Consider the following 27,914-nt stretch of genomic DNA (forward strand, 5'->3'; position numbering starts at 1 on the left):
AGTTAAAGCGGCTCTGAGGGCACCCCAGGCTGCCGGCTGTGGCCGGAGACCCTCTTCCCGGGACCCTCCTCCCGGGACGGGCTGGCCTCTGTGGACAGTGACTTCGCCCGCTCAGGCCTCAGCTCCCCACGCAGAGGAATCCGCCCCTTTCTCGCCTCTCCCACCTCCTGCCTCTGCCCTGCCCTCACCTGTACTCCCCTGCCCTTCCCTACCCTTCCCCTCCCCCCCACCCTCCCCTCCCCTCCCCTGCCCTTCCCTACCCTCCCCCTCCCCCCCACCCTCCCCTCCCCTCCCCTGCCCTTCCCTACCCTCCCCCTCCCCCCCACCCTCCCCTCCCTTCCCCTCCTCTCCCCTGCCCTCCCCTGACCTCCCCCACGCTCCCCTGCCCTCCCCTGCCTTCTCCTGCCCTCCCCGCCCCTCCCCTGCCTTGCCCTGCCCTCCCCTGCCCGCACACTGGGCTCCTGTGGCTCCTCCACGCGCCGGGCGTAGCTCGCCTCAGGAACCTTGCGGTGACCTTCCTCCTTCCCAGAATGCTCTGCTGCAGGTCTCCCCCTGCGCACCCCTTATCTCTTCGCGTCCTTGCTGGTCTCTGCTTTCCACTGTCCACACAGCAGCCGGCAAACCACAGCCATGGCCGACCTGGTCCAAGCACAAAGCCTGGCAGAGCGGCCGCGGGCGAGCCCCATGCACCCCCCGTGCCAGGCCAGGGTCCCGGGCAGACGGGGCCCAGCGGCTCCGCACCCTGAGGCGGTGAGTGGGTGGCATTTAGGCCGCGAGGTGCGGGGAGGTCGGGCACAGGAGGGCGGGGCAGGAACTGGCAGGGGGGAGCAGGGAGACCAGCTGCTTAGGGGACGGAGGCTGTTGCCTGCAGTTCTTACTCCAAAACACCTTCCCTGGTTGAGCTCAGCAGACCCTGTCGACCCTGAACTTGACCTTGGCAAGGAGCTCATAGCGGTTTCCAGGCCTTCCTCGGACACTGAGCTGGGGCGATGGGGCAATGGGGTGATGGGGGGATAGGGGGGCAGGGGGACGGGGCGATGGGGCGATCGGGGGACAAGAGGGACAGGGGGGACGGGGCGCCCACCCCTCCTCAGCCCCCACCCTGCCCGCGGGCCTCCTGCAGAGCAGTGACCTGCAGGAGGACACAGACTCCACCAGGGCCCAGGGGGTGGCCAAGCCCAGGTCACGGGCCGCCCGGGCCCACAGGCAGTTAACCAGGCGGTGACGAGGGCATGGGAACTGGCCCATCGCGTGCAAGTGTTGACTCCGTCCCCCGGGTCCAGAGATGAGCCAGGGAGTCCCTTCCTGGAGGGGGTCTGCCCACAGCCTGGGAGCTGGGCCGCCTTCCCAGCTCTCCCCGCTCCACGTGCCTCCTCGCGGAGCCCGAACGTCCTTCCACAGCGTCCCCGGGGTTTCTCCTCAAACACGCCCGTCCGCAGGGTTCGACGGCAGCATTTAGGTGGATTCGGGGCGACCACAGGACAGGGCCGTGCGTGCTGGTCCCCGCGGGAGCCGGAGCCAGAGACGAGGGTGTGTGGGGACGGAGGCGTGGCCCCGGTTCCCCAGCAAGGGCTCTGTCCGGGCTCTGTCCCTTCACAGCCGGACCTCGTCCCCTTGCCACTGCCCTTAGGGCAGAGAGCGTTGGCGCCTGCAAACGGGGCGAGAGAAGGACTTGCAGGTGTAACTCGGGGGCGGCGAAGGGCAGGCTTTCAGGAACGTTAGTTCCCCAGGGTGTCCTCTGCTTCCGTGGGCGGCACCGTCCCCCCACGTGCTGATCCAGGGCTGCTGCTGGGCTGCTCTCCAGCAGCCGTGTGCAGGGCGCGGGGACCCAGGGTGACACGTGACACGGCAGAGCCCTGCGTCCTGAGCCCACGAGACAGGTGACAGGGAGACACGTGTCTGTCTTCCGCCGCCTGCTGAGTTCAGCCCACTTTTGGGCGCACAGGAGGCCACAGTGTCCGTGGAGGGAGGGAGGGGGCGAGGCAGGAGGGGTGCGAGAGGAAGCCAGGGGTCAGGCAGGTCTTCTTGGCCGCGGCGGGAGTTCCTAGCCGTGGAGTGGCGGCCACAGAGAAGGGGCTTCAGGAAAGAGACCAGACAGGAAGTTACCAAGCGACGGGGCGCGTGCCCCGGGGGTGACTGGGGATGGGAAGGGCATGGGGCCACTCAGGGCAGGGCAGGCTCACGGAGATGCTGTCCAGAGCAGCAGCGTCCATCCGGGGGAGGTGGGGGCAGGGAGTGAGCGGAGGACAGCAGGGCAACCTTGGTTGCTGGTGACGAGGGAGGAAGGATGGGTTCGGTTCTGCGCACGTCGCCTGAAAGGCTGAGGTCACGGAAGACATGGGGCTGGCATGTGTGTCTGGGACGCTTGTTGGGATTCTCAGAGCAGAGGGCTCCCCGTTACAGCGGGGGCCCCCAGCCCCCCGGGCTGTAGGGTCCGCTGTGCATCCTGAGGACCCCGAGGGAGACTCGCTGGGATGGTGGCTGAGCAGGAGGCAGACGGGAAGGAAAGGCTTCGGAGCAGCTGCCTCCAGTCGGTCTGAGTCGGTCCGGTCCCCGCGCCCAGCCACGGCCGGGGGGCGGCCTCAGCATTGGGGGAGTCGCGTGGTCCGCTCAGCTCGGTGTTGGCCGGGGTGACGGGAGCCAGCCGCGTGGCAGCAGGCCCTGGGTCCCGGCAGCCGGTCGCTCCCCTCTCGCTGGCTGTCCCGTCTGCGGCCCCCACACCGACCGCGTCCCTGGGCTGCGCCCCGCGCAGGGGGGACTCTGCCTGGAGGTCCGTCCCCTTGTCCCCTTCACCACAGAGCGGGGCAGGCGGTGAGCCGTCGTCCCACCCTCGGTGCCAGCAGCGGCACCTCCCCGGGCCTCCCTCGTCCACAGACCTCCGGCCCCTGAGCACCCCACACCCGGCAGGGATGTGGGTGACCCCCATCCCACCCCACTCCACAGGGTCAGGAACAACAACTAAAGCACAAATACTATGTAACGTGGAGGAGAGGAGAAACAGGGACCAGCCTGTGAGCAGACGAAGGACATTCCCCCAAAACCTTCCTGAGAAGCTTACAAACAAAAGTGGGGGTTCGGCCGGCGTGGCTCAGGGGTTGAGCATCGACCTATGAACTGGGAGGTCACGGTTCCATTCCTGGTCAAGGGCACAAGCCCGGGTTGTGGGCTCGATCCCCCATGTGGGGCGTGCAGGAGGCCGCCGATCCACATTTCTCTCTTATCATCAATGTTTCTCTCTCCCTTCCTCTCTGAAACAAATAAAAGTATATATTTTTAAAATGGGTTTGACATTTTTCCCAGGAAGATCAGGCAGAAGGAGGGGCAGATGGAGGGAGGAAGAGGGAGGAGGAGGGAGGGCAAGAAGGGAGGGCTGGGAGGAGGGAGGGGCAGGGGAGGGAGGGGTAGGAGAGGTTAGGAGGAAGAGGAAGAGGAAGGGACTGGGGAGGGAGAGGGAGGGGAAGGGAGAGGGAGGAACCACAGAGTCATGGGGACCCAGGCGTGGTTTCAGGGAGGTAGAGGTGGGTGGGGGTGGGCGCGGGCAGAGGCTATGGGAGGGCCGGTGCCACCACGGGGAGGGTTTGGAATGACCCAGGCAGTGGCTCTAGGTCAGTGATGGCGAACCTATGACACTCGTGTCAGAGGTGACACGCGAACTCATTTTTTTGGTTGATTTTTCTTTGTTAAATGGCATTTAAAGCACATCCCCGTCACTGGGCCCAGACAGGGGCCCCAGCTGCGCCCAGCGCGCTCGGCGGGTCTCCAGCACGTCATCTGGTGACGCTGCTGCGCTGAGGGTATTTTCCCAGCAGATGCGTCCGCTTGTGTGTTGGCCTGCCCTCGCCGATGAAGCCGGCAACTACTTCTTCAACGGCAACTTCAAGGTGGACAGCCCCAAGAACTTCAACATCGCCGGCACCGTGGTCAAGTACGGGCGGCCCATGGACATCTATGAGACTGGCATCGAGTACATCGTGGCCCAGGGGCCCACCAACCAGGGCCTGAACGTCATGGTGTGGAACCAGAACGGCAAAAGCCTCTCCATCACCTTCGAGTACACGCTGCAGCACCCGCCGCACGCCAGCCTGCGGCCCCTCTACTACAGCTTCCCCGGCTCCGAGAGCGCCGAGAGCCAGGAGCTGGACGGCCCGGGGCTGCTGGGCTTCCTGCAGCACAACGGCTCGCTCTACGGCCAGACCTCCTCCGAGCGCCTGGGCACGGGCCCGGAGCTGGGGCTGAGCCAGGGCCAGGAGACCAGCGAGGTGTGCGAGCAGGCCAGCGGCGGCCGGGCCTGCGAGGGGTCCCTCCGGGGCAAGGGCTCCCGAGATGGCAACGCCACGAAGGCAGCTCCCCCGGCGGACAAGGATGACCAAGAGGCCGACGCCCACCTTCCCTCCCCGGAGTTCATCCCGGCCTTCATCATCCTGGCCCCAGGCTCCGACTCCAAGGATCTCAACTTCACCGAGATGGTCCACAGACTCTTCGGGCAGGGCCTGCCCCGGAGAGCCCCGGCCGAGGGCCTCTATGTGGACTACGACGAGAGCGAGGGGCCCGGCGCTTATCTGCTCAACGGGTCCTACCTGGAGCTGAGCAATGACCGAGTGACCAACAGCTCCTCCGAGGTCCCCTTCCCCAACGGGAGCGCCAGCCTCCCCGCTTCGGCTGGGAACAGGACGCACAAGGCCAGGACCAGGCCCAAGGCCTGCAAGCAAGGCGTGAGCCCGGCGGACATGTACCGGTGGAAGCTCTCATCGTACGAGCCCTGCAGCGCCACCTGCACCACAGGGGTCATGTCCACCTACGCCACGTGCCTGCGCTAGGACGGCATCCAGGTGGAGGACAACTACTGCGACGCCCTGACCCGCCCGGAGCCGGTCCAGGAGTTCTGTGCTGGGAGGGAGTGCCAGCCCAGGTGGGAGACCAGCAGCTGGAGCGAGTGCTCGCGCACCTGCGGCTGCGGTGAGGGCTACCAGTTCCACATCATGCGCTGCTGGAAGATGCTGTCGCCGGGCTTCGACAGCTCCGTGTACAGTGACCTGTGCGAGGCAGCCGACGCTGCCGGGCCGCCGTGGGGCCCGAGGAGCGCAAGATCTGCAAGAACTGGGCCTGCTGGCCGCAGTGGGAGATGTCCGAGTGGTCCGAGTGCCCGGCCAAGTGTGGGGAGCGCGGCGTGGTGACCAGGGACACCCGCTGCTCCGAGGACGAGAAGCTGTGCGACCCCAACACCAGGCCCAAGCGGGAGAAGGAGTGCATGGGACCACCCTGCGACCGCCAGTGGACCGTCTCCGACTGGGGGCCGTGCAGCGGGAGCTGCGGCCCCGGCCGCATGATCAGACACGTGTACTGCAAGACCAGCGACGGGAGGGTGGTGCCCGAGTCGCAGTGCCAGATGGAGACCAAACTGCTGGCCATCCACCCCTGCGGGGACAAGAACTGCCCTGCGCACTGGCTGGCCCAGGACTGGGAGCGGTGCAACACCACCTGTGGCCGAGGCGTGAAGAAGAGGCTGGTCCTGTGCATGGAGCTGACCAATGGGAAGCTGCAGACGCGCAGTGACCCCGAGTGCGGGCTGGCCACGAAGCCGCCCGAGGAGAGCTTTAAGTGGTACACCAGCCCGTGGTCTGAGTGCACCAAGACCTGCGGGATGGGCATGCGGATGCGAGACGTCAAGTGTTACCAGGGCACCGACATCGTCCGAGGCTGCGACCCGCTGGTGAAACCCGTGGGCAGACTGGCCTGTGACCTGCAGCCCTGCCCCACGGAGCGCCTAGATGACAGCTGCCAGGACCAGCCAGGCACCAACTGTGCCCTGGCCATCAAGGTGAACCTGTGTGGCCACTGGTACTACAGCAAGGCGTGCTGCCACTCCTGCCGGCCCCCCCACTCCTAGGCGGCTGCCTGAGACCCCGCGCCCCACCTGGGGCCCCATGGACACTCCCTGCTGGGCGCCAGGGGGCCGTGAAGATGTGAAACTGAGCCTCCGCTCTCACCGGGAAGGAGAGCCGGTGCTGTGGGCCTCCCTGACAGTGCCCCGCGTGGGCTGTTGTTCTTAGGGCCTGAGCACCCAGCCCAGCACCGGGCTGCCCAGGGCCTGGGGCCCAGAGCCCAGAGGTGGAGGGAACTGGCCCTCCTGCCCCCCCTCCCCCCACCCTGAGCCTGCTCAGCCCTGGGAGGGCCCTGCCTGCCTCAGGGCAGGCGGAGGAGAGGGCAGGGCAGGCAGGAGGATGAGGGCCACCTGGGATCCGCTCCTACGTAGGTGACTCCTCCGGAGGCACTTCACCTCCCATCCCAGCACCCGCTGCCTCCCAGCCCAGCCCGCGCTCGGGGGGCCACCGCACTTTACGCCCGGGAAGAGGCACCTCACAGCACACCTGTCCGCCCTCTGCCAGCACCTGCACATTAATAAAGTCTATTTATGGTAGCAAAAAAAAAAAAAGGCATTTAAATATCTACACTAATAAAAGAGAAAAATGGTAATTGGCGTACGACGATACCCTTTTCATTGGCTAATCAGGGCTATATGCAAATTAACTGCCAACAAGATGGTGGTTAATTTGCATATGTAGGCACAATGCAGGGAGGCGAAAGGGAAAGCAAGAAGAAGCCCCTTGCCACTGACAGTGATTGGAAACCCGGCGGGGAGCTAAGAGCTGGGGGGCAGGGCAAAGGCGGCCGGGGCCGCCTTTGCCCTGCCCCCCAGCCATGATCGGAGAATCAGGCGCCTTTGCCGCCCTGGCCAGTGATAGCAGGAAGTAGGGGTGGAGCCAGCGATGGGAGCTGGGCACGGTCGAAGCTGGCAGTCCCAGGAGCTAGGGGCCCCTTGCCTGGGCCTAAAGCGAAGCCCACGATCGTGGGGCCACTGCAGCTGCGGGTCCCCGCTGCCCGGGCTGGACACCTCAGCCAGAGGTGTCCTGCAGGGGCAGGGGCGGAGCCCGCGCAATCGCGGCGCCCCCCGCTGCCACTGCAGGTCCCCGCTGCCCGGGCCGGACGCCTAGGCCAGAGGCATCAGGCCGGGGCAAGGGGCTGATCCTGTGATTGGAGGGTGATGGGGGTCAACGCCTGAGGGCTCCCAGTATGTGAGAGGGGGCAGGCTGGGCTGAGGGACACTCCCCCCCACACACACACCCAGTGCACGAATTTTGTGCACCGGGCCCCTAGTATAAAATAAGTATCAAAAATATAAGTCTCTGTTTTACTATGGTTGCAAATATCAAAAAAATTTCTATAGGTGACACGGCACCAGAGTTCAGTTAGGGTTTTTCAAAATGCGGACACGCCGGGCTCAGAAGGTTCGCCGTCGCTGCGCTAGGGAAATGGTCTGATCTATGAAGGGCTTGGTGAGATGAATGGGAGGTTAAACCAGGAAAGGCGTTGAGCCCCGCGCCCTGAAGCCACCTCTCAGGGCAGTGCTATTTCATCGCCTCCCACGGCAGCAATACGTCTTTAAAGACACTAACTGGTCCGTTGTGCTTTCAGTCCGATGTCACAATACGAGGACACACAGGCTCAGTGCATGTGGGCTTATCTGTGCTCTCGTTTGTCTAATGTAGTTGTCATGACAACTGAAAGAGGGCAGTTCCCGCTCAGCACCCCGACTTCTGGGGGCGCCACTCAGACCTCCAATCACAGGGGCTTTAAAAAAAACTCATGAACTAAATCAGACGGAGAAAGACTGCCAGCGGGATCTGCAGAACAAAGGAGCCGCAAACCCTAGACATGGAGGGCAGGCGGGGGCGGGGGCAGCTGGCACCCGGGATGGGGGAGGGCGAGGCCCGCACACCGGGTATCAGCCGGCTCAGCCGTGGGGACGTCCTTGCAGCGTGGCGACCACAACAGCTCTGCCCTGCGTGTGTGGAGTGGCTAAGAGGGCAGGTCCTCCCAGCTCCCACCAGGAGAGAAAGCCCGCAGTGCCTTCTGCGTGGACCACGGCACAGCACGGACACGCGTGGAGCGTTGTGTGCGCACCTGGAACTGCCCTGTGGGGAGGGCGGTCGGGGACCGGTGATCCCCCCACGCGATAAAAATCCTGCAAACACGAAAACGCGGAGACATTTTCCCTTCACGCCCGGCTCAGGGGCGGCGGCGGCATCAACCTCGTAACTTCACATGCTTCCTAGTCTTTCTAGCCGTGACGTGTGGCCAAGCTCAGGCGGTGGCACGGTGCCCGTGGGTCTGGTGGGGAGAGACGGACGGTCCAGTCCTGGGTGTTAGGGGTGGGCCTCTCGCCACACCTCTCAGAGCCCAAACCCGGAGTGGGAGGTGGGGTCCTGCTCCCGTGAGCTGCACAGGGCAGCCGGTCTGTGTCCGTAGGAGGGAGAGGGTCCCGCCGCTGGATAGCCGCCGGGTGCTGTGTCGGGGGCTCTGCCTGGAGCCCCATGTTGGGCTGGCGGTCATCGTAGAAGTGACACGATTGCTGAGGTCCATGCGCCTGCACCATCCATCGTAGACTCACACCTGACAATTTCTAAGCTTTAAACTTAGTTTTTTAAAGTATATATTTTTGTTGATTTCAGAGAAGAAGGGTGAGGGAGAGAGAAACATCAATGATGAGAGAGAATCATGGACGGGCTGCCTCCTGCACGACCCTCACTGGGGATCCAGCCCGCAACCCCAGCATGTGCCCTGAGCGGGAATCGAACCCAGGACCCTTCAGTCTGCAGGCCGATGCTCTATCCACTGAGCCAAACTTGCTAGGGCCTTAGTTTGTGGTTTGATCATTTATTTCTTGGCTGTGGTTCTATTGTTGTAATTTAGGGAATGTTGACAAGTTGGCGACGTTTCATGCCGGCTGCACGGTGGCGGCTGGAGGGCCGGCCTGTCTGGGCCCCGCCGGCCCCTCCGCAGTGTTTGCACGGCCCAGAGCGGGACAGGGTCACGCAGGAGACAGCGCCCTCGGCCAAACGATGCCCAAGTGCCGCGATGCCCAGCTAAACAAAGCCAACGCCAGGCTTCACCCGCTGACACAGCCCTGGTGGCGGGGGCAGAGGTAAGTTACGGAGACTGAGGACCGGGGGAGGGGGGCAGCGGCCTCGGGACGCTGGGTCTGAACACAGGGGCTCACGGGCCCCTCCTGCAGCTCGGGGGGGTGGGGGACCCACGGGCCGGTGCCCAGGACAGGGGCGGACCAGGGCCCAGAGCTGGGAGCCAGGCAGCAGCCAGGAGAGAGCTAGCTCGGCCTCCAGCGTGCTCACGGGGATGCAGAGTGACAGGGTGTGTGTGTGTGCATGTATGTGCGTGTATGTGCACATGTGTGTGCACGTAGGCATATGTGAATGTGTATGCGCACATACATACGTGTGCACATGTGTGTGGCATGTGTGGAGGGGAGAGAAGCACTGTGAGGCACAGGGCGGGTGGGGGACGGCTGGGGCGGGTGGCTGTCTGCCTTTGCCCCCGCCCCCCCCCCCCCGCCCCATCACGCTGGTGTTTGGTCACTTCGCTGGCGAAGAGTCACCTCCCGGCGATGGGAACACGTTCACGTCTCGAAGCTGTTGTGAGAAGTGAATGAGAACACGGGGGGTTCCGTGGACATGCAGAGACGAGCGTGGCCGCTGTGGCTGGTCGCGTCCTCATTTGCATCAACAGCGAGCGAGGGCCTCCATTCTCGTTGGGTAAAGCGCTCTGGCCTTCTCACATCCCCCGTGGGGTCTGCAGCCCAGGGCGGGATTGGCAGGTGCCGCTGGGGTAGGAGGGGGCTGGCTTAGGAGGAGTGGTTAGGAGGGTGGGTTAGGAGGGTGGGTTAGGAGGGGCTGGGTGAGGAGGGGGCTGGGTGAGGAGGAGTGGTTAGGAGGGTGGGTTAGGAGGGGGGTTAGGAAGGGGGTAGGAGAGGGTGGGTTGGGGGGTTAGGAGGGGGATTAGGAGGGGGGGTTAGGAGGGGGATTAGGAAGGGGGTAGGAGAGGGTGGGTTGGGGGGTTAGGAGGGGGGTTAGGAGGGGGGGTTAGGAGGGGAGTAGGAGGGGGTGGGTTGGGGGGGTTAGGAGGGGGGTAGGAGGGGGTGGGTTGGGGGGTTAGGAGGGGGGTAGGAGGGGGTGGGTTGGGGGGTGGGTTAGGAGCGGGTTCTGATTGCAGAGCGTCAGCTCATTAGCTTCATCTCTCTCCCGTGTGTCCCCGTCCCTGTCCATACTGAGCCGATGGGACTGACAATGACTGGAAGGTGGTGCGAGGCCGGGGGGTGGGGGAGGCGGGGTAAACAGGGACCAGCCCCCCTGCAGGCTCTGAGCCCCTTTTCCCAGGAAGGAAACCGGACACCGAGGAGCCAGGCGGCGGGCAGGCAGGAGGCACCCCGACTCGGTGACATTAACATGAAGACGTGACAAGCACAGGTGTGGCCTGTCAGTGACCACGGGCCATGAACACCCGAGGACGGCACAGGTGACGTCTTCAGGTGGCACCGCCCGGGGTGCGGCCTGCTCGGGAGGGCGAGGCCGTGGCCCCGCTCCTGCCAGCCCCCGGGAGCTCCGTTCCACAGGGTCACTCACTGGGGCCCAGACAGGCCTGAGAGCAGCGGGGAGAGAGCCGTGTGTGACCCCACGCCCGGGTCCTGGCCAGTGGGCATGGGGCACGCGGTGCAGGGCGCCCTGCAGACTCCCTCCTGGACCGGCAGCCCCGGCACATCCAGCGCCCGAGGTCACAGAGCTGGGGAGCTCCTGGCACAGGCTCCTGGCAGAAGGATGACGAGGCAGCCGACGTCTTCGCCTGGTTGCACCGCAGCTTCATGGAGACACAGCATCTTTATGTTGAGTTTTCAGACCTGATGTGTGGCATTGCCGGCCAGGAAGCCGGCGTCTCTCTGTCCAATCCCAGGCCCGCCTTTCAGGTCTTCTCTGAGCAAAGAAGTCACACTTGGTCCTAGACCCGTGGTCGGCAAACCGTGGCTTATGAGCCACATGCGGCTCTTTGGCCCCTTGAGTGCGGCTCTTCCACAAAATACCACATGCGGGCGCGCACGCACGTACAGTGCGATTGAAACTTCATGGCCCATGTGCAGAAGTCGGTATTTTGTGGAAGAGCCACACTCAAGGGGCCAAAGAGCCACATGTAGCTCTCAAGCTGTGGTTTGCCGACCACTGTCCTAGACCATCATTTCTTTCTTTTTAAAATTTTATTTTATTGATTTTTTACAGAGAGGAAGGGAAAGGGATAGAGAGTTAGAAACATCCATGAGAGAGAAACATGGATGAGCTGCCTCCTGCACACCCCTCTCCCCACTGGGGATGTGCCTGCAACCAAGGTACATGCCCTTGACCGGATTCGAACCCAAGGCCCTTCAGTCCACAGGCTGACGCTCTATCCACTGAGCCACACCGGTCAGGGCTAGACCATCATTTCTTTATAAAATGAAGAAATGGCTCAGTGGGTGAGCGTCGACCTCTGAACCAGGCGGTCACGGTTTGATTCCTGGCCAGGACACAGGCCCAGGTTGCGGGCTTGATCCCCAGTGTGGGGTGTGCAGGAGGCACCGACCCATGCTTCTCTCTCATCATTGATGTCTCTCTCTCCCTCTCCCTTCCTCTCTGAAATCAACACAAATATTTAAAAGAAAAGATAAAATGCGTCAATAGCTGTCCTCAGGCCCCACCAAGAGAGACGAGGGTTCCGAAGGCTGCTCTCCGGGGAGGTTAGAACGATGCCGACAACCCTTTTCACTGTGCCTGGAGCTTTCCACGGAGGCACAGAGGAGTTTTACATATAACACTCTGTGCCGAGGGGAACAGACACGTCTACACGGCCGTGGGCTCATGTTGACGTGAGTAACTGGGGAGGGCAGACGTGGGGCCTTCATTTCTGCAGCTGCTGGGCCCCACCCAGAGCTCCGCCACCCGTGAGCCCCGTCCCGCCTCCTCAGGAATCCTCTTTACTTTTATAGCATCTCAGGCGCGTGCCCCCCAAGCACATCAGGGCACGGTGTCAGAATTCTCCCCACAAATGTGTACGTGCACGTCCTGAGTCTACAGGCTCTGGGGTCAGAGACGAGGGGGAAAGCGTAGAGCGAATGTGCACAGCGACGCCGGTCCTCCCGGGGACCTACCTGAACACGCCCGGGCGCGCGCCAGGCAGGTCCTCCCGGGGACCTACCTGAACACGCCCGGGCGCGCGCCAGGCTGTCTAGAGAGGTACCTGCCCGAGAGGGGCCGGACGGGAGGGCGCTCAGGACGGGGCAGGGTGTGCTCCGGACTCTCCGTTATAACATAACTGTGGTGACTCCCCACCCCGTGCGGCCCTGCGTCCAGGCTGGTCTGGTGCATGCTGGTCGGGCTGGATCTGAAGAGCGTGCTGACCTGAGCGGTCAGCCCCTGAGCGGTCAGCCCCTCTCCCTCCACAGCTTCGTGCCGCGGCCCCCGGAGGCGGCTCTAAGCGCGTCTCCTCGCCTCCTGCAGCCGCTGCGGAGTCGGGTCCTGCCGGGGCGGGGGGGGGGGGGGTGGTGGTGGGGGTGGGGGCGGTGGACGCCCGTGTGCCTGCAGAGCTGCTGGAGAAGTGAGGAGTGCGCAGATGGGGCGCAGGTCAGCGTGTGGGGCTGGCTGGCCCCTCGGGCCCAGTGTGCAGGGTTTGGGTCAGATAAACAATGATGCTGCGACTGCCCCGTGTGAGGTCACTATACTCTCTCACCCTTGTCTCTGACCCGGTGTCTCCCACTCACGGACATGCACATAAACATTCGTGGCAGGAACACCTGGGAAACGGAGGGAAGGGGGTTGCGTGGACACGGCCTGCGCTCTGACCTCATGTCTACCTGCCCCTCACGCGCCTTTACCATCGGGTCCGACGGAGACTCCACCAGGCTGCGTAGACATGAGCGCCACACGTGTTCCAGCGCGAAAGGCCCAGGGCCCTGGCACAGACGGGCTAGCTCCGCGTTTTCTGCAACCACCTCCGAACAGGGCTCTGCGTCAAGCTTTGGACATTGTTTTTATTTTTAATCCTCACCCGAGGATATTTTCCCATTGATTTTTAGAGGGAATGGAAGAAAGAGGGAAAGACAGACAGAAACATCGATGTGAGAGACACACATGGATGGGTTGCCTCCTGCAGGTGCTCTGGCCAAGGCCCGGGCCGGGGAGGAGCCTGCAACCCAGGTACATGTCCTTGACTGGAATCGAACCCAGGACCTCAGGCCGACATTCCATCTACCAAGCCAAACCGGCTAGGGTTGGAAGTCATTTTAAAAGATTTAACGTATTGGGTACTGACTAGATTCAGGAGTGAAGTTTCACCAATGACACTTTCTCATCATGAAAAAAGATATTGCTTTAGAACAGCGGTTCTCGACCTGTGGGTCGCGACCCCTCTGGGGGTCGAACGACCCTTTCACAGGGGTCGCCTAGGACCATCGGCAAACACATCTATAATGACATATTGTTTTTGTGATGAATCACTACGCTTTCATTATGTTCAATTTGTAACAATGAAATTGGGGGTCACCACAACATGAGGAGCTGTATTAAAGGGTCGCGGCGTTAGGAAGGTTGAGAACCACTGCTTTAGAATAAGGCACACAGAATAACCTAATATCGACGTAAGAAACGTCCAGACCTGCAGAGCATTTTTGTGAGAGTCTAAGGCAAACTGACAACATATGCCGGGGAGGGGGCCAGGTCTCAAATGCTGGGGAGAGTAACGACTTTGTGGTTTATTTTATGCGTTTGAAGTTGAGGGGGGGCAGGAAGACAGCAGGAAGTGGGAGGAAGCCAGGCGGGGACTGGGTGACAGGATGGTTAACAAGAGGGTGTGCCTTCCTGAGGGTTCATTCCTGCTTCCAGGGGGTCTCACTTCTGGGGTGCAAAGGTGAGCTACCTGCGTGCCACGGGCGATGGGCAGGGCTGGCACACAACCTTTCCCGGAGGAAACCCTGGGCCTGGGGCGGGGCTGCCCACCAGGACCCACCAGGGGTAGGGATTCATGACCAGGTCACCCCGGGAGGCTACTGCCCAGAGAACCCCCTATTTTTTCCCCGTTCACATTAATGATGCCTCCCATCATGCCATCGTATTTGTTAAAAGTATAAAGTTCTTTTATTGTGCAAAGGGAAGTGACACAACTTTTAGACTTTCGTGAGTTAATGTTCTTGCTTAGTTTCTAACGATTATTATTGCTAGAGGCCGATGCACGAAATCCGTGCCAGAGCAGGCCTGCCCTCCCCCGGCTGCGGGCACCTGCTTCCCTCTGGCACCCGGACCCCGGCTTCCCTTGCCGCCCCGGCTTCATCCCGAAGGTCGTCCAGAAGGACGTCCGGTCCAATGCGCATATTATGCCTTTATGATCATAGAGCCTTTTACCAAGAGTTTACATTGGCGTCATCAAAACAATAGCCTGCGATCGCTGGGACCACAGCTTGATGCCTGGCGCTTGAGGGGACAGAGCATTGAAAGTCTGTTTATTACTTTTGGGTGTTTGAAGGCGCTTCTCTAGGAAATGCCAAGGCCCGGGCCTCCCGGGTCAGGCGGAGGCTGGAGCAGCCCCGCGCTCACATCCCACTTTCCTGCCTGGGTGGGGTGTCTCCGGGGCCGCCCGTCTGGTCCCGCACCGATGACCCGCAGCCTCAGCGCCGAGCAGCGGGAGGTGCGCGTCTCCCCCTTCGAGCGTCACGTGGCGCTGCGGACGGACGGACCGCAGGACGTTCCCCTTGGCCCCTGCGCAGAAGCTCCCACCTGTCCCGGCCGTCCCGGTCCCGTCCCCGAGCGGACGGCGGCGGCGGGGACTGCGGCGGCGCGTGCGCAGCGGGACGGCGAGGAGCGAGGAGCAGGGAGCGCGCGGCCGGCCGTCCCCAGCTCCCGAGTCGGTGCCCGGGGCGGGCGGACGGGGCGCCGGAGACAGCCGCGCACGCAGGTGGGTCCGCGCCGCCACCGCCCGCCCTCTCCGCGCGCCCCGGGGGGCCCCCACTCACTTTCCCGGGACCCCAACCCGCCGGGCGGCGCCCCCGCCCCTCCCCGCGCCCCCCCCCCCCGCCCCGCCGCGGCTCCAGTTCAACTTCCCCGCGGGGGCGCCCTGCGCTCGGCGCCGCGTGGTGGCCGGGGGTGGGGGTGGGGGGCGCGCGCGCGCCGGGGGCCGGGGCGCCACCGCGTCCACCCGGAGCCGAGGTCCCGGCCGGAGCCGAGCGCTCGGGCCTGCGGGGCGCGCGGCGGGGCGGGCGCGGGGGCGGGGGAGGCGGAGGGGCCGCGCCGTCGGCAGGGAGCCCGGATTTGCCCCGCGCCCCCGGGGCTCCCCGCCCTGCCTGGCTGCAGGGGCGACACCTGCCGGGGACCCAGAGCCGCGGAGCGAGGCCAGGTGAGCAGGTGCCGGACGGGAGGCGGGGGCGGCCAGGAGCCCGGGCCTCGGCGGCCCTGCCCCCTCCCACCGCGTGGCCGTGCGGGGCCCGGGGTCCTGGGACCCCCTACCCCCACCCCCCACCGCGCCCGCGTTCCGCGTCTCAAGTGAGCGCGGAGGCGGGGCCCGGCCCGGGGAGGAGTGTGCCGGGCCGGCGGGGCTGGGGCGCCAGGTCGGGGCGCAGGGCGGATGGCGCGGGAGGGGCGCCTGCGGGCTGGAGCTCTGGGGGTCCCTGCGGTGTCCCTGTGCCCGGCTCACCCCGGGACGGGCTGGGTTCCTGCCTCCGCACCTGCACAGCCGGGTCGGCACCTCCGGGAGCGGGTGGGTTCCGGTCTCGGGGAGGAGAGAGCGGCTCCCGCGGTGCCCGGACGGCCCGCGGGGTGCGGGGTGCGCAGTGTGAGCAACAGGGCAGCCTTGTTCCAGGGGCGCCGCCCAGCGCGGGGAGGAAACGCGGCCGCCGCCCTCGGGTGCGCTTTCCAGGGTGAGGCCCAGGGAGAGCCGAGTGGCTCTGAACCCCTGATCCCAGGTCGGGCTGGTGCGCGGGGCCTGCCTGCCCTGCCGGGAGCTGGGGTGCAGGGCGCTGCTTCCCGCGAACTGCCCGCGTCCAGGGGGCGCCGCCCTGCTCCCTGGAGGTGAGTATGGCATCCGGACCGCGCGCCAGGACGAGTCCAGGCTGGGGAGCCGAAGCCCATCGTGCATCGGTCGTGCATCGGCCGGGTTCTGTCTGGGTTTCTCCTGGGAGCCCCTCCCTGCAGCTCCAGGCTGGGCTTGGGACCCTCTGTGCAGTGGGTCTGGAGCATTGGGGTTGGGGGGGAGAGAGACTCCCCTGGGAGCTGCAGGCCACCCGGCAGGCAGGGACCTTGGGGTGCCCTGGAAGCGGGTCCAGGCGGCCAGGGAGGGGTCCCCGGGGTGCCAGGAGCTTGGGCACAGCTGGGCGACGCACCCCGGCTTTCCCGGGGTGATAGGACCCCAGCGTCAAACTCCGACATCCAAACTGCACTGAGGCACGCATTAGAACAGGGGAGCCAGCGAGGAGGGTCCAGGTATTTACAACAAAAGTATTTTTTTTTAATCTTTTTTGTGTAGAGATTGACGGCTCACAGTGATTTTCAGTTACTTAGAGCGTCTCGGGGTTCTCGTCCCATAGCCCGCGTGGGCCTGGCCTGTGGACGCTGATGACCGGGAAGGACTCCCCTCCGTTCTCTCTCCCCTCGCTGGTCACTCACAGCCACTCCTTGCTGCTTGATTCCACGAGGAGGGGGAGAACGGATGGACGGACGGACGGACGGACATGGGGTTGCTTTGCAATTTATAAAATATCTCCCTATTCCACATGTCTGGGGTGTTGCCATTTAATGAGCACATTTTCTAACTAGCTGGCCCCTCACCCCAATAATTCCTGAAACTTAGAAAGAAATGGCTGTTCAGCTCGCCCGCCACCTCTGAGCCGTGCACTCCGGTGCTCCTGGCGGCTCCCGGCGGCTCCCGGCTGCTGGTGCCCTGGGTGTCCTTGTGGCCAAGGGTTCACGGAGCTGCAGGAGCGGTTCCCGCGAGACGGCTTTGTCCGCAGCCTGAAACAGGAGAACGGAGGCGGCTCGCTCTTCCTTGTCTGTCCTCCCGGGTCCTCCCTCCGTCACGGCTATCACTTTCCGGGCTGCCAGGTTGCGCCCGGGCCTGCGCCGGGCGTCCTGTCTCCCCCAGGAGCCTGGGCAGCTGGGACGCGGACAGCGGGCTGTTCTCAGGCTTCCTCTCGGGCTGGGCGCGAGCTGCGTGGCCGGGGCCCGGAGCGGGGCCCGTGTGGAAGTGGTGTGAACCTGGTTTTTTATAGAAAATGTTGTATCTGAGATCTCGAGACAGGGTGTGACTTCCAGGCAGTGCAGATTCCCGAAAATCGCTGCTTTTCTGAGACTGGGCAGCCCAAAGTGTTTCCTTTGCCCAGCTGTGGGGGGCTGTGGGGGGCTGTGGGGCTGTGGGGGGCTGTGGGGCTGTGTGTGGGCTGTGTGGACTATGGGCGGGTGTGGGGGGCTGTGTGGATCTGTGAAGGGCTATGAGGGTTGCGTGGACTATGTGGGCTGTGTGGGCTGTGATGACTATGGGGGGTTGTGGGGGGCTGTGTGTGGACTGTGGGGGGCTGTGTGGGTTGTGTGGACTATGGGGAGCTGTGGTGGGTTGTGTGGACTGTGGGGGGCTGTGTGGGTTGTGTGGACTATGTGGGCTGTGGGGGGCTGTGTGGACTATGGGGGGTTGTGGGGGGCTGTGTGTGGGCTGTGGGGGGCTGTGTGGACTATGGGGGGTTGTGGGGGGCTGTGTGTGGACTGTGTGGGGGGCTGTGTGGGTTGTGTGGACTATGGGAGGCTGTGTGGGACTGGGCCTGGCGCTGGGAGGCCCACACCGCTCTCCCCCGCGCTCACTGGCCCGGGAGCTGGGCAGCTGGGAAGCAGTGCGTCCTGTGCAGTGCGCTTACCCGGGTGGGGCAGGCACTGACACTGTGTCGGCCGTGGGAGGGCTTCACACTCATCCCTGTGAACAGTGGCTCAGCTCAGCCTCCAGGCAGCTCACACACAGGCCTCCGCCCTCCGCACAGGCGCCCTGGAGCAGCCTGCATGGGCGCGGGCTCTGCTGTGGGTTCGCAGGCCGTACACCCCCGGGCTCGGGGGGAGTGAGCCCAGGACGGCGGGGGGCGATGTGAGTGCCACGCAGACACGGCCACGCCCTCAGCGGCTGCGCGGGTGGTGGACACAGAGCAGCGCTGTGAGCGCAGACGCCTCCCGCGTCCGGAGGCTGGACCCCAGGCTTTGACCGGCCGCGGCTCAGAAGGGATGGGGCGAGGCCCTTACACAGTGAGGAGGCGGGGGAGGGGGGGACAGGGGTAGGTGGTGGACTCTGGGTCGAGTGGCCGATGGCAGGGGCTGGCCCAGGAGGTCGGACACGGCTGGGGCCTGGACTCGGGATGAGAACGTCAGCAGGTCACCTGGGGAGGAGTGTCGGGGGCCTCATAGGTCTGAGCTGATGGACAGATGGACGGACTTAGTTTCCAGCTCACAAGTGGTTGTCAAAGGGACGGGTACCAAGCGTCAGGGGGAGAGAGGCCGGGGGGGGGGGACCCCCCAGTGTGAGAGTTGGGTGGTGAAGGCACAGAGCCAGAGGCAGGGAGAGTGAGCCAGCGGCTCGTAGCGCCTGAAGGGGGAAGACTCCGGAGCCAGGGGTCGAGGACAGAGCGAGGTCTCAGGCTGCCCCCTCTGCCCCTGAGGAGCTCTGTGACCTTGAACTCAGTTCCTTTCCTCATCTGCACCCCGAGGACCACAGCGCCCGTTTGCTGGGCTCCGGCAACGCCAGAGGGCTGCCAGCCTCGTGCCGGGCGGTCCCTGGTCTGTGGCGGGAGGTGCCGGCTGCTCTGGGCAACGCGGCACCTGCCCTTGGTGACCCTTGGTGACGGGATGTCCACGGGATGCTGCTTCTGGCCGCGCTTGCTCTCAGGGCCCAGGGAGGAGAGTGATGGTGCATTTAGGACAGTGATGGCGAACCTATGACACGCGTGTCAGAGGTGACACGCGAACTCATTTTTTTGGTTGATTTTTCTTTGTTAAATGGCATTTAAATATATAAAATAAATATCAAAAATATGTCTTTGTTTTACTATGGTTGCAAATATCAAAAAATGTCTACATGTGACACGGCACCAGAGTTCAGTTAGGGTTTTTCAAAATGCTGACACGCCGAGCTCGAAAGGTTCGCCGTCACTGATTTAGGATGAAGACGGGATCGTATTTATAGCTTCGGGGGAAGAAGCTGGAGAATAGGGCAATTGAGGTTCCGAAGGGGCGGAGGGAGCCATGGGGGCGGGCCCTGAGGAGAGGGTGGGAGGCGCCCCCTTCCCCAGGCCCAGGGTGGGGGAGAGGGTGTTGTTTTGCAAAGCATCTGGCAGCCAAGTCGTGGACATCTTGAGCGTCTTTCAAATCTTCTTGGTAGCGTGAGCCCAGGTTTTTTAGGTGATCTAACGAGGGCAGAGTTCATCCATTGGAAAATAATGTGAAAACAGAAAGAACAAGACGGATACTAAAACTGGACCCCGTGTAACTTAGTAGTTGGGTGATTCTAGGCCAGCGGTTCTCAACCTGTGGGTCGCGACCCCTCTGGCGGTCGAACGACCCTTTCACAGGGGTCGCCTCAGACCATCCTGCATCTCAGATATTTACATGACGATTCATCACAGCAGCAACATGACAGTGACGAAGCAGCCACGAAAATAATGTTATGGTTGGGCCACACCATGAGGAACTGTATTAAAGGGCCAGAAGGTTGAGAACCGCTGCTCTAGGCGCTTCGTGGTCTTGTGGGGTCGGCACAGCCAGCCCCACGTGACGTGAGGGGTTAGGCAGAGTGCTCGGTCTCTGAGCACCGGGGTGGCGTCCACCATAGTGGACTCCTTCCTTCCTCCGGGTTTTCTCTCTGGCGGGAGTCAGGCTCCGCATTGGAGATAAAGATCCGTAAGTAAGTTACAGGCTAATCTGCGGGGAACTGTTTCACTCTTTGGTTAGCGGGCCTTCTGGGAACACGTTTACCTACGTGCGCTGGTTTGAGAGCGCAGTGCGTGCTGTTGACAGCTGGCGGTGAGGAACGTCGTGATGAATCGGTTCTAATCGTGTGTTGTTCCTTTTAGTTCAGATTAGTGCCTCTGCCTCCTTGCCCGCCACCATTTGCTCCCATAGCTCTTAGGACATAGAGCAGTGGTTCTCAACCTTCCTGACGCCGCGACCCTTTAATACAGCTCCTCATGTGGTGGTGACCCCAATTTCATTGTTACAAATTGAACATAATTAAAGCATAGCGATTAATCACAAAAACAATATGTAATTATATATGTGTTTTCCGATGGTCTTAGGCGACCCCCGTGAAAGGGTCGTTCGACCCCCAAAGGGGTCGCGACCCACAGGTTGAGAACCGCTGACATAGACTTTAGGAGACCCAGTAAATGTTTTTTGTTTGTTTGTTTGTTTGTTTTTAGTAGAATGAGGTTAAGTGTTACATATTTTTATTATTACTATTTTTTGTTAATCCTCACCCGAGGATATTTTCCCATTCATTTTTAGAGAGTGGAAGGGAGGGGGAGAGACAGAAAGAAACATTGATGTGAGCGACCCATCGATTGGCTGCCTCCCACACCAGCCCCGACCGGGATGGGGATGGAGCCTGCAACCGAAGTGCAAGCCCTTGACCTGAATCGAGTCTGAGGGCTGATGCTCTATCCACTGAGCCAAACCAGCCAGGGCAACTGTATTTTTTAAAAAGTTTATTTTATTGATTGTTTTACAGAGAGGAAGGGAGAGGGACAGAGAGTTAGAAACATCAATGAGAGAGAAACATCGACCAGCTGCCTCCTGCACACTCCCTGCTGGGGATGTGCCTGCAACCAAGGTACATGCCCTTGACCGGAATCAAACCCGGGACCCTTGAGTCCGCAGACTGATGCTCTATCCACTGAGCCAAACCAGCCAGGGAAACTGTTCTGTATTTTTAAGGTGAGCTGACGTCCTCCGTGTGTGTCGTGTTTCATCGTTGGCGCTGCTCTTCCCCTGGAATTCCCTGGCCGCGTTCTGTGCTGCGTCTCTACTCCGCGCTGCCTTTGGTGCGAGGAGGGTGGTCCCCTGCGGCAGAGCCCGCAGTCCGTGCGGGAGGCTGTGTGTGGGCGCTGGCAGGTGCAGGCTGGCCTCCAACTCAGGCGCGGACTGCGCACCGCCCACCCCGCACTCCCTTCCGGGGACCAGAGGGCCACCCCAAGGGCCACCCCAAGGGCCACGCCTAGGTCAGCACCCAGGAGCGCCGCCCCAGCCCCAGCCTCTGGGCGTTGGATGGCGGGGCACCTAGGCCCGCCCCCTCTCCCGTGGCCTGGCTGCAAATGTGGGCAAGTGTTAGCCCTTGGATTGGCTGGGAAGCCTGTGGGTCAGGGCGGCCCCGAGCCTGGTCCCTCCGGCTCTGTCCCTGTGTCTGCAGGAGTGGCTGCGTCTGCAGCAGGTTATGTGGGAGGTGTAACAGGTAGCGGGCACTCTCTGAGGAGAGCTGCGTGGTCACCGACCCGGGAACACCTGCCTGGCTCGGAGGACGGTTGTTGCAGAGTGCGTGTGAAATTGTTTTTCACCTTCCATTCTGTCCCGAAGAAACGTAAGAGTTGAAATGTTTTCAGGACACCGAGCCGGGACTGGTCAGCCACCACGTGGCTGCAATTTGCTTTTATACGTGATGGCCACGGGGCTGATCTTCCTCCAAGTGCGACCTTTTCTTTAAATCACACGTTCCCATCAATTAAAAGGGAAGAGAAGGGAGAGTCACGTGTTCAGATAGGCTGCTCATGCTGTGTTCCTCATCCCTAGGAAATTGCATAAGATTTCAGTTTATGTCAATTGAATCATATTTAAACATTTTAAATTGGCAAAACTACCTGAAGGAGAAAGGGAAAGACGTAAACCAGCACAGGGTGTGGGGACGCGGAGGCTGTTAGGGCCGCCTTTAACTTTCTGTGGATCTGAAGCGTTTGACAGGAAGTGTGCAGTGACTGTGCAGACACTGTGTTTCAAATGGACCAGAGACTTGGCTTAAAAAAACATATATATATTTCATTGATTTTTTACAGAGAGGAAGGGAGCGGGACAGAGAGTTAGAAACATTGATGAGAGAGAAACATCCATCAGCTGCCTCCTGCACACTCCCCACTGGGTATGTGCCCGCAACCAAGGTGCATGCCCTTGACCGGAATCGAACCTGGGACCCTTCAGTCCGCAGGCCGACGCTCTATCCACTGAGCCAAACCGGTCAGGGCAAGAGACTTGGCTGTTCAAAGCACAGAGTCTTTCTGTGACCAGGACGTCTTGTTTTGACTAATCTGATTTGCAAATTCAGGCTTTCCTCATCTAGGGAAGCAAACACACTCGGCCACCAGCACACGTGGGCAGCCGTGCCCGTGGGGATGTGGTCACCGCTCCTCTACCCGAGTCTCTGAAACTCGTGCCCCCAGATGTAGGCTCAGTGGGTGCCCCCCCCAACCTGGGGGTGATGCCCGGCATTCAGAAGGGAAGGCTGGGCAGGGAGGGTGCTTTCCGGCTGCGGGGACCCGCGCCCTCCTGCCCTGGACGTGGGCAGTGCCAGGCCCCCGGGTCTTCCTTGGTTTCCGGGTTTGCTTTGGGCCGAGCTCAGGTGCCCGCAGCCCCTGGGACTGGGCTGGGGCCAGAGCTGGTCTGACAGGTTTTCCTGTTCATTCCCGGGAAGCTGTGGGGGAGATGAATGCTAATCAAGGCTCCATTGACTCCCGGTTCTGCAAATACCCCTTCATGGGGCTCACCTGAGAACCGGGGGGGGGGGGGGGGGGCGGGGGGTAGTGTGGGCTTCTGGGGGCTGGGGCTCACCCCAAAACGCAGTGGGTTCAAACACAGGCCTGTGGCCGTCAGCACCCATTTTGGGGGCCACCCCAGCGGCCGGCCTGGGAGGTTTGCTGGGACACTGGGCTGCGGCCAGGGCTCGCTCACGTTGCCATGGAAATCCCCGTGCCCCCCGAGCAGCCGGGAAAGTCACCCTCAGGCAGGTCTCCCGCTGGCACCTTCTCCATTTGGCCGAGCGCTGTCCAGAGGGGGTCACGGCGCGCACACGCGTGACCGGGGACAGAGGACAGTCCGGATCCGGCGTCAGCACCGAACTCGTGTTCGCACCCGCCTGGGCCGGCACCTGCACCTGCTGCAACCTCGGCCATCTTTGGTTTTAGTTGTTTTGAGCGTTTTCATTGCAGCTGATTTCTGACTTCATGCTGTTGTGACTGGGAAAGTGCTCGATAGGATTTCAGCCTCTTGAACGTGTAGAGACTTGGTTGGCGCCCGCCGTGGGGTCTGTCTTTGGAAATGTCCCGTGTGCACTTGAGAGGAATGTCTATTCCGCCGCTGTGGGGTGAAATGTTCTGAAGGCGTCAGTTCCGTCGGATCCAGTGAGTCGTGCAGGAGGGCTGTTGCCTGGCTGACTCTTGTCTGGAAGATGTATCCCGTGACGTCAGTGGGTGTTAAAGTCCCTGCTGCGACTGTACTGCTGTCCGTCTCCCCCTTGATGCCTCCGGAAGTTTCTCGTGCGTCTGGGTGCCCCTGCACTGGGTGCGTGTATGCTTGCCAGGGCCATACCCCCTGCTGTATTGGCCCCTGGCGTGCTGCCAAGTGGTCTCCCTCCCCAGCTTCTTCCCCGTGACCCTGCGGGACCCTCCTCACCGGCCCCTCTGGCTGGGCCGTGCGCCTTTCCCGGTGTCTTTGTCCCCAAACCTGCTCTTCTCTCCTCATTCTCACCCGGCGGCGGTGGCGAGGTGACACAGGCCGTTGCGAGTGGAGGCAGCTCTGCCTTGTCCACACTCTCTCGGGACCTCTGGTTTCCAGCCAAACCGGCCTCGTCCCCCCGGGGCATCACCATCAGGGGACTGGCTGGTGTTGGGAGCCGGCCAGGCCCTCTGCCTGAGCCCAGGGCACCACGTCCCCGTCATGACGACTGCCCACATGCTGGAACTTTCCGTCCACCTGCTGTCGGTCTGTGTCCCTGGCACTTCCTGGCCACGCAGTGCCTCTGCCTCCTGACCTCGGACCCTCTGCTTTCCATCCCCCTGTCGTCCTCACTGCCCAGCCGTTTGCCCCCCTTGAGTGACGCCTGGCTCTGCCACGGTCCACGCAGGAAACCCTGGCCTCCAGGGCTGCTTCTGTCCACCTGGGCCCACCTGCCTCGCTCATTCTTCTCCCCCACCCCCCGCCCAGGTCCCGTCCAGCCCTGGAGGCGTCTGCCAGGTGCCCCCATGGCGTCTGCCGGGTGCCTGCTTTTCCTGGGGACTCTCCGTGCTGGTTCCCCACGCTGTCATCCCCATGCTGTCACCCCAGGGCTGCCTCTGGGCCTCTCATTTCTGTGTCTGGATGATGCTGAGACGTTGAGCCAGCTCTCTCGGAGGAGAGTGTGAGCTCGAGAGGGTGGGGCAAGCTCAGGCTGAGTGTCTGCGCCGCGAGGCAGCCCAGTCCCATGTTCTCTGTGTATTGCAATAGCGCTTTTGTCCTGTTGTTTTTCCTAAAACCGTGTCCTTAAACCCGAGGCGTTTCCTTTGGTTTTAAATGGAATGTTCTGTGGGTGAGGCCTCGGGTCCTCGGTCACGGCCTACACCCGGCAGCCTGCAGGCAGCCACCTGGCAGGCCCCACAGAACTAGAGGCCAGATGCACGACATTCGTGCAAGAGCAGGCCTTTGCAGCCCGGCTGCCTGGATCCCTCCCTTGCAGCTGAGGCGGCTCCTTCTATCCCACGGCTGCAGCCTGGTCTAATTAGCATATTACACTTTCATTATTATAGACAGAGGCCTGGTGCACAAAATTCATGCCCAAGTGCCGTCCGTAGGCCTGGCTGGCGATCAAAGCGCATGGAAGGGCAGGCCCCAGCTGACCTCTGGGCCCTGGGCCCCTGCACACCCCTCCCCACCTGAATCACGGTGCCCGAGCCCCCATGTGGAGATGTGGAGAGCGCAGCCAGACGCGATGGGCCGGGGCGCAGCGTGGGCCTCTGGGCTGCCCAGCAGTGCCACACGGAAGCCGGGCAGGCAGCTCACTCTCTGTGGGCGGCCTCTGCCCTCCCTTCTCTCCTGCACCCGCCTGCCTTCTGAATGGGGGAGGGGGACGTCGCTGCCTTTGGGGGAGACTCAGAGAACGCCCCAGTGATTATAAATTGGGGGGCTGCCCATCACGAGCACGGGGTCTGGTCACGGCGTTCAGGTCGGCCTGCCTGTACCTGGGCCTGCGTGCTCCCGTGTCTCGGCTCCATTCCCGCTGGTCTTTGTGTCTCGCCCGGCTCTGCCCGGAGGTGAAGGGCATGGGGGGGGCGGTTTTGAACCACAGATGAGGTTGCCTAGCCCATGCTGTGTGCACCTGGAGCCCTCAGTAAGAGCCTCAGAGAATTAACGCAGTCGTTGGTTTCAGGAGCAGCTGTCACAGGGCAGAACTCAGCCTTAGAGCCGAAACACAGGCACTGTTTTCGAATCCAGTACAACATTCGTATAAAGGGCCAGAAGGTCATTACTTGGGTTTTCAAAGGCTGCTGTCTGCATTTGCGTCTCCCAGATGTTTAACAGTCCACCTGTTCGCAGTCGTGGGCCAGGCCACTCTGCAGTCTTCACGCCGAGCAGCTGGGAGACGCTGGTGCGGACCCGACCGGGGGTCCCTGCTCTACCCGGGGCCGGGGGGGACTGCATGGTCTGCACGGTTCAGACAGCCCTCCCCCCACCCCCGAAACGCCGGCCCTGCTCCCCAGGCGAGAGGGCGTAAACTCAGTTACGGTTAGTTTTGAAACTGGGACTCTGATTTCGTTTCTATTTTTTTTTTTAATTAAATCTTTATTGTTCAGATTATTACATTTGTTCCTCTTTTTTTTCCCCCCCCCATAACTCCCCTCCTCCCAGTTCCCGCCCCACCCTCCGCCCTCACTCCCCACCCACTGTCCTCATCCATAGGTGCACGATTTTTGTCCAGTCTCTTCCCACATCTCCCACCCCCCTTTCCCCCCCAAGAATAGTCAGTCCATTCCCTTTCTATGTCCCTGATTCTATTATAATCAACAGTTCATTCTGTTCATCAGATTATTTATTCACTTGATTCTTGGATTCACTTGTTGATAGATGCATATTTGTTGTTCATAATTTGTATCTTTACCTTTTTCTTCCTCTTCCTCTTCTTAAAGGATACCTTTCAGCATTTCATATAATCCTGGTTTGGTGGTGATGAACTCCTTTAGCTTTTCCTTATCTGTGAAGCTCTTTATCTGACCTTCCGTTCTGAATGATAGCTTTGCTGGATAAAGTAATCTTGGTTGTAGGTTCTTGGTATTCATCACTTTGAATATTTCCTGCCACTCCCTTCTGGCCTGCAAAGTTTCTGTTGAGAAATCAGCTGACAGTCGTATGGGTATTCCCTTGTAGGTAACTGAGTTTCTTTCTCTTGCTGTTTTTAAGATTCTCTCTTTATCTTTTGCTCTTGGCATTTTAATTATGATGTGTCTTGGTGTGGTCCTCTTTGGATTCCTTTTGTTTGGGGTTCTCCGCGCTTCTTGGACCTGTAAGTCCATTTCTTTCACCAGGTGGGGGAAGTTTTCTGTCATTATTTCTTCAAATAGGTTTTCAATATCTTGGTCTCTCTCATCTTCTGGCACCCCTATAATTCTGATGTTGGTATGCTTGAAGCTGTCCCAGAGGCTCCTTACACTATCCTCGCATTTTTGGATTCTTTTTTCATTTTGCTTTTCCGGTTGGATGTTTTTTGCTTCCTCGCATTTCAAATCATTGACTTGATTCTTGCGCTCCTCTGGTCTGCTGTTGGGCGTCTGTATAATATTCGTTATTTCAGTCCGTGTATGCTTAATTTCTAGTTGGTTCCCCAATATAAGATCGAGGGTCTTATTAGTTTTCGTGTAGATCTCATTAAGTTTATCGGCAGCTTCTAAACAGTTCTTGAGAGACCTTAAAAGTGTGGTTCTGAACTCTATATCTTCCATTGACAATTTTGTCCTGTTTCTTTGTCTCCGCATTTTGTTATGCTTCCTTGGTGCACCCCCTAGTGGTCTTTGTTCGAAGTCTTATAGTTAAATCTTGATTGTTGTAGCTAATCCTAGGGAGGGTTTGACCTCCAGGCTAAGTGGCTATGAGAATCAGCTGTGTCAGCAGTGAGAGAACTTCTGTCCTCTAGGGAGGTGCTAATCTAGCCTTTGCCTGAGGCTATCCGGCAAATGCCTCTGTGCAGGGCTTGGGCAGGGCGGGTCGAACAGGATCAACAGGGTGGGCGGGAGAGAGCAGTTATGGCGGCTCTCAGTCCTGTCCCCAGGGGCTCTGCCTCTCTGAGTCCCAGCACCCGCTGCAAAGCTGGGAGAGAAAGCTGCACTCGCTCTGACCGAAGCCAGACAGTCCCGCTTCTCCCGTTTGAGTCTGGGTCCCTAAAGACTCGCCCGGATCTGGAGCTCAGAGTCTGCGACTCCCTCCCGATTGAAAACGCCAACTGCGCCCTCCGCCGCCAGCCTGCTCCGCGCACTCCGCACCTCAGAATTTGACTTCAGCACTGCGCCTCCTCTGAGTGTCCGTGTGCGTTTCTCTTTCCTCCTAGTTGTAGGACTTCCACTCAGCCAGCGTTCCTGTGGTTCTGGGTGATGTCCCTTCCGTTTTTTGGCTTCACTTTTGAAGTAGTTGTTCAAAGCAGCAAACTCCGGCGTTAACCTATGCCACCATCTTGGTTCTCTTGGTTTTTATTAGGTTGTCTTTCTGATTTCGTTTCTAAATGGAAATGCACATGTAGACATCTCGCTGTCCTTCCGTCACAAGTGCACCAAGTGCCGAGTTTCAGTGTATTTATTTCCGTTACGTTTGCGAGACTCGGGGCAGCGGCCGGTACAGCCCTGGTGCCTGGGAGACGCAGGCTGTGCGGGCGCCTGCAGCGGGCCTCAGAGGGGGCCTGGGCCCCCCCTCACCCCGGGAGTGTGTGTTTGCAGTTCTACCCAGTGCTCCACTGGAACCTTCTGCTGGCGGTTAGGCGGCCCGTAGGAGACGACGCGGGAAGCTTGTCACTTGTTCCCGGTCCAGGACTTCTGA

At 61.2% G+C, this 27,914-nt stretch overlaps 2 protein-coding genes across 5 annotated transcripts in view; both read left to right on the forward strand.

Annotated features, from left to right (window-relative positions):
* Positions 1-3,809: 3,809 nt before the first annotated feature.
* LOC132234382 (ADAMTS-like protein 2) lies at positions 3,810-6,433 on the forward strand. Its single transcript, XM_059695386.1, is given in 2 exon segments — positions 3,810-5,051; positions 5,054-6,433. Coding segments are annotated over 2 exon segments (2,076 nt in total). The 3' UTR covers positions 5,888-6,433.
* An 8,244-nt stretch (positions 6,434-14,677) lies between these two features.
* The window catches only part of UGT8 (UDP glycosyltransferase 8), a 43,545-nt gene continuing 30,308 nt past the window's right edge, over positions 14,678-27,914 (forward strand). Inside the window, exon 1 of one of the 4 annotated variants that reach the window (XM_059695558.1) lies at positions 14,678-14,820. The gene's annotated coding sequence lies outside the window, so the exon portion shown is untranslated. Of the gene's footprint in view, positions 14,821-15,182; positions 15,259-15,699; positions 15,779-27,914 lie in introns of those variants that run through there. The other 3 variants (XM_059695562.1, XM_059695560.1, XM_059695561.1) reach the window with 3 other exon arrangements.

Source organism: Myotis daubentonii, chromosome 5 (genome assembly GCF_963259705.1).
Source record: "Myotis daubentonii chromosome 5, mMyoDau2.1, whole genome shotgun sequence".
NCBI lineage: Eukaryota > Metazoa > Chordata > Mammalia > Chiroptera > Vespertilionidae > Myotis > Myotis daubentonii.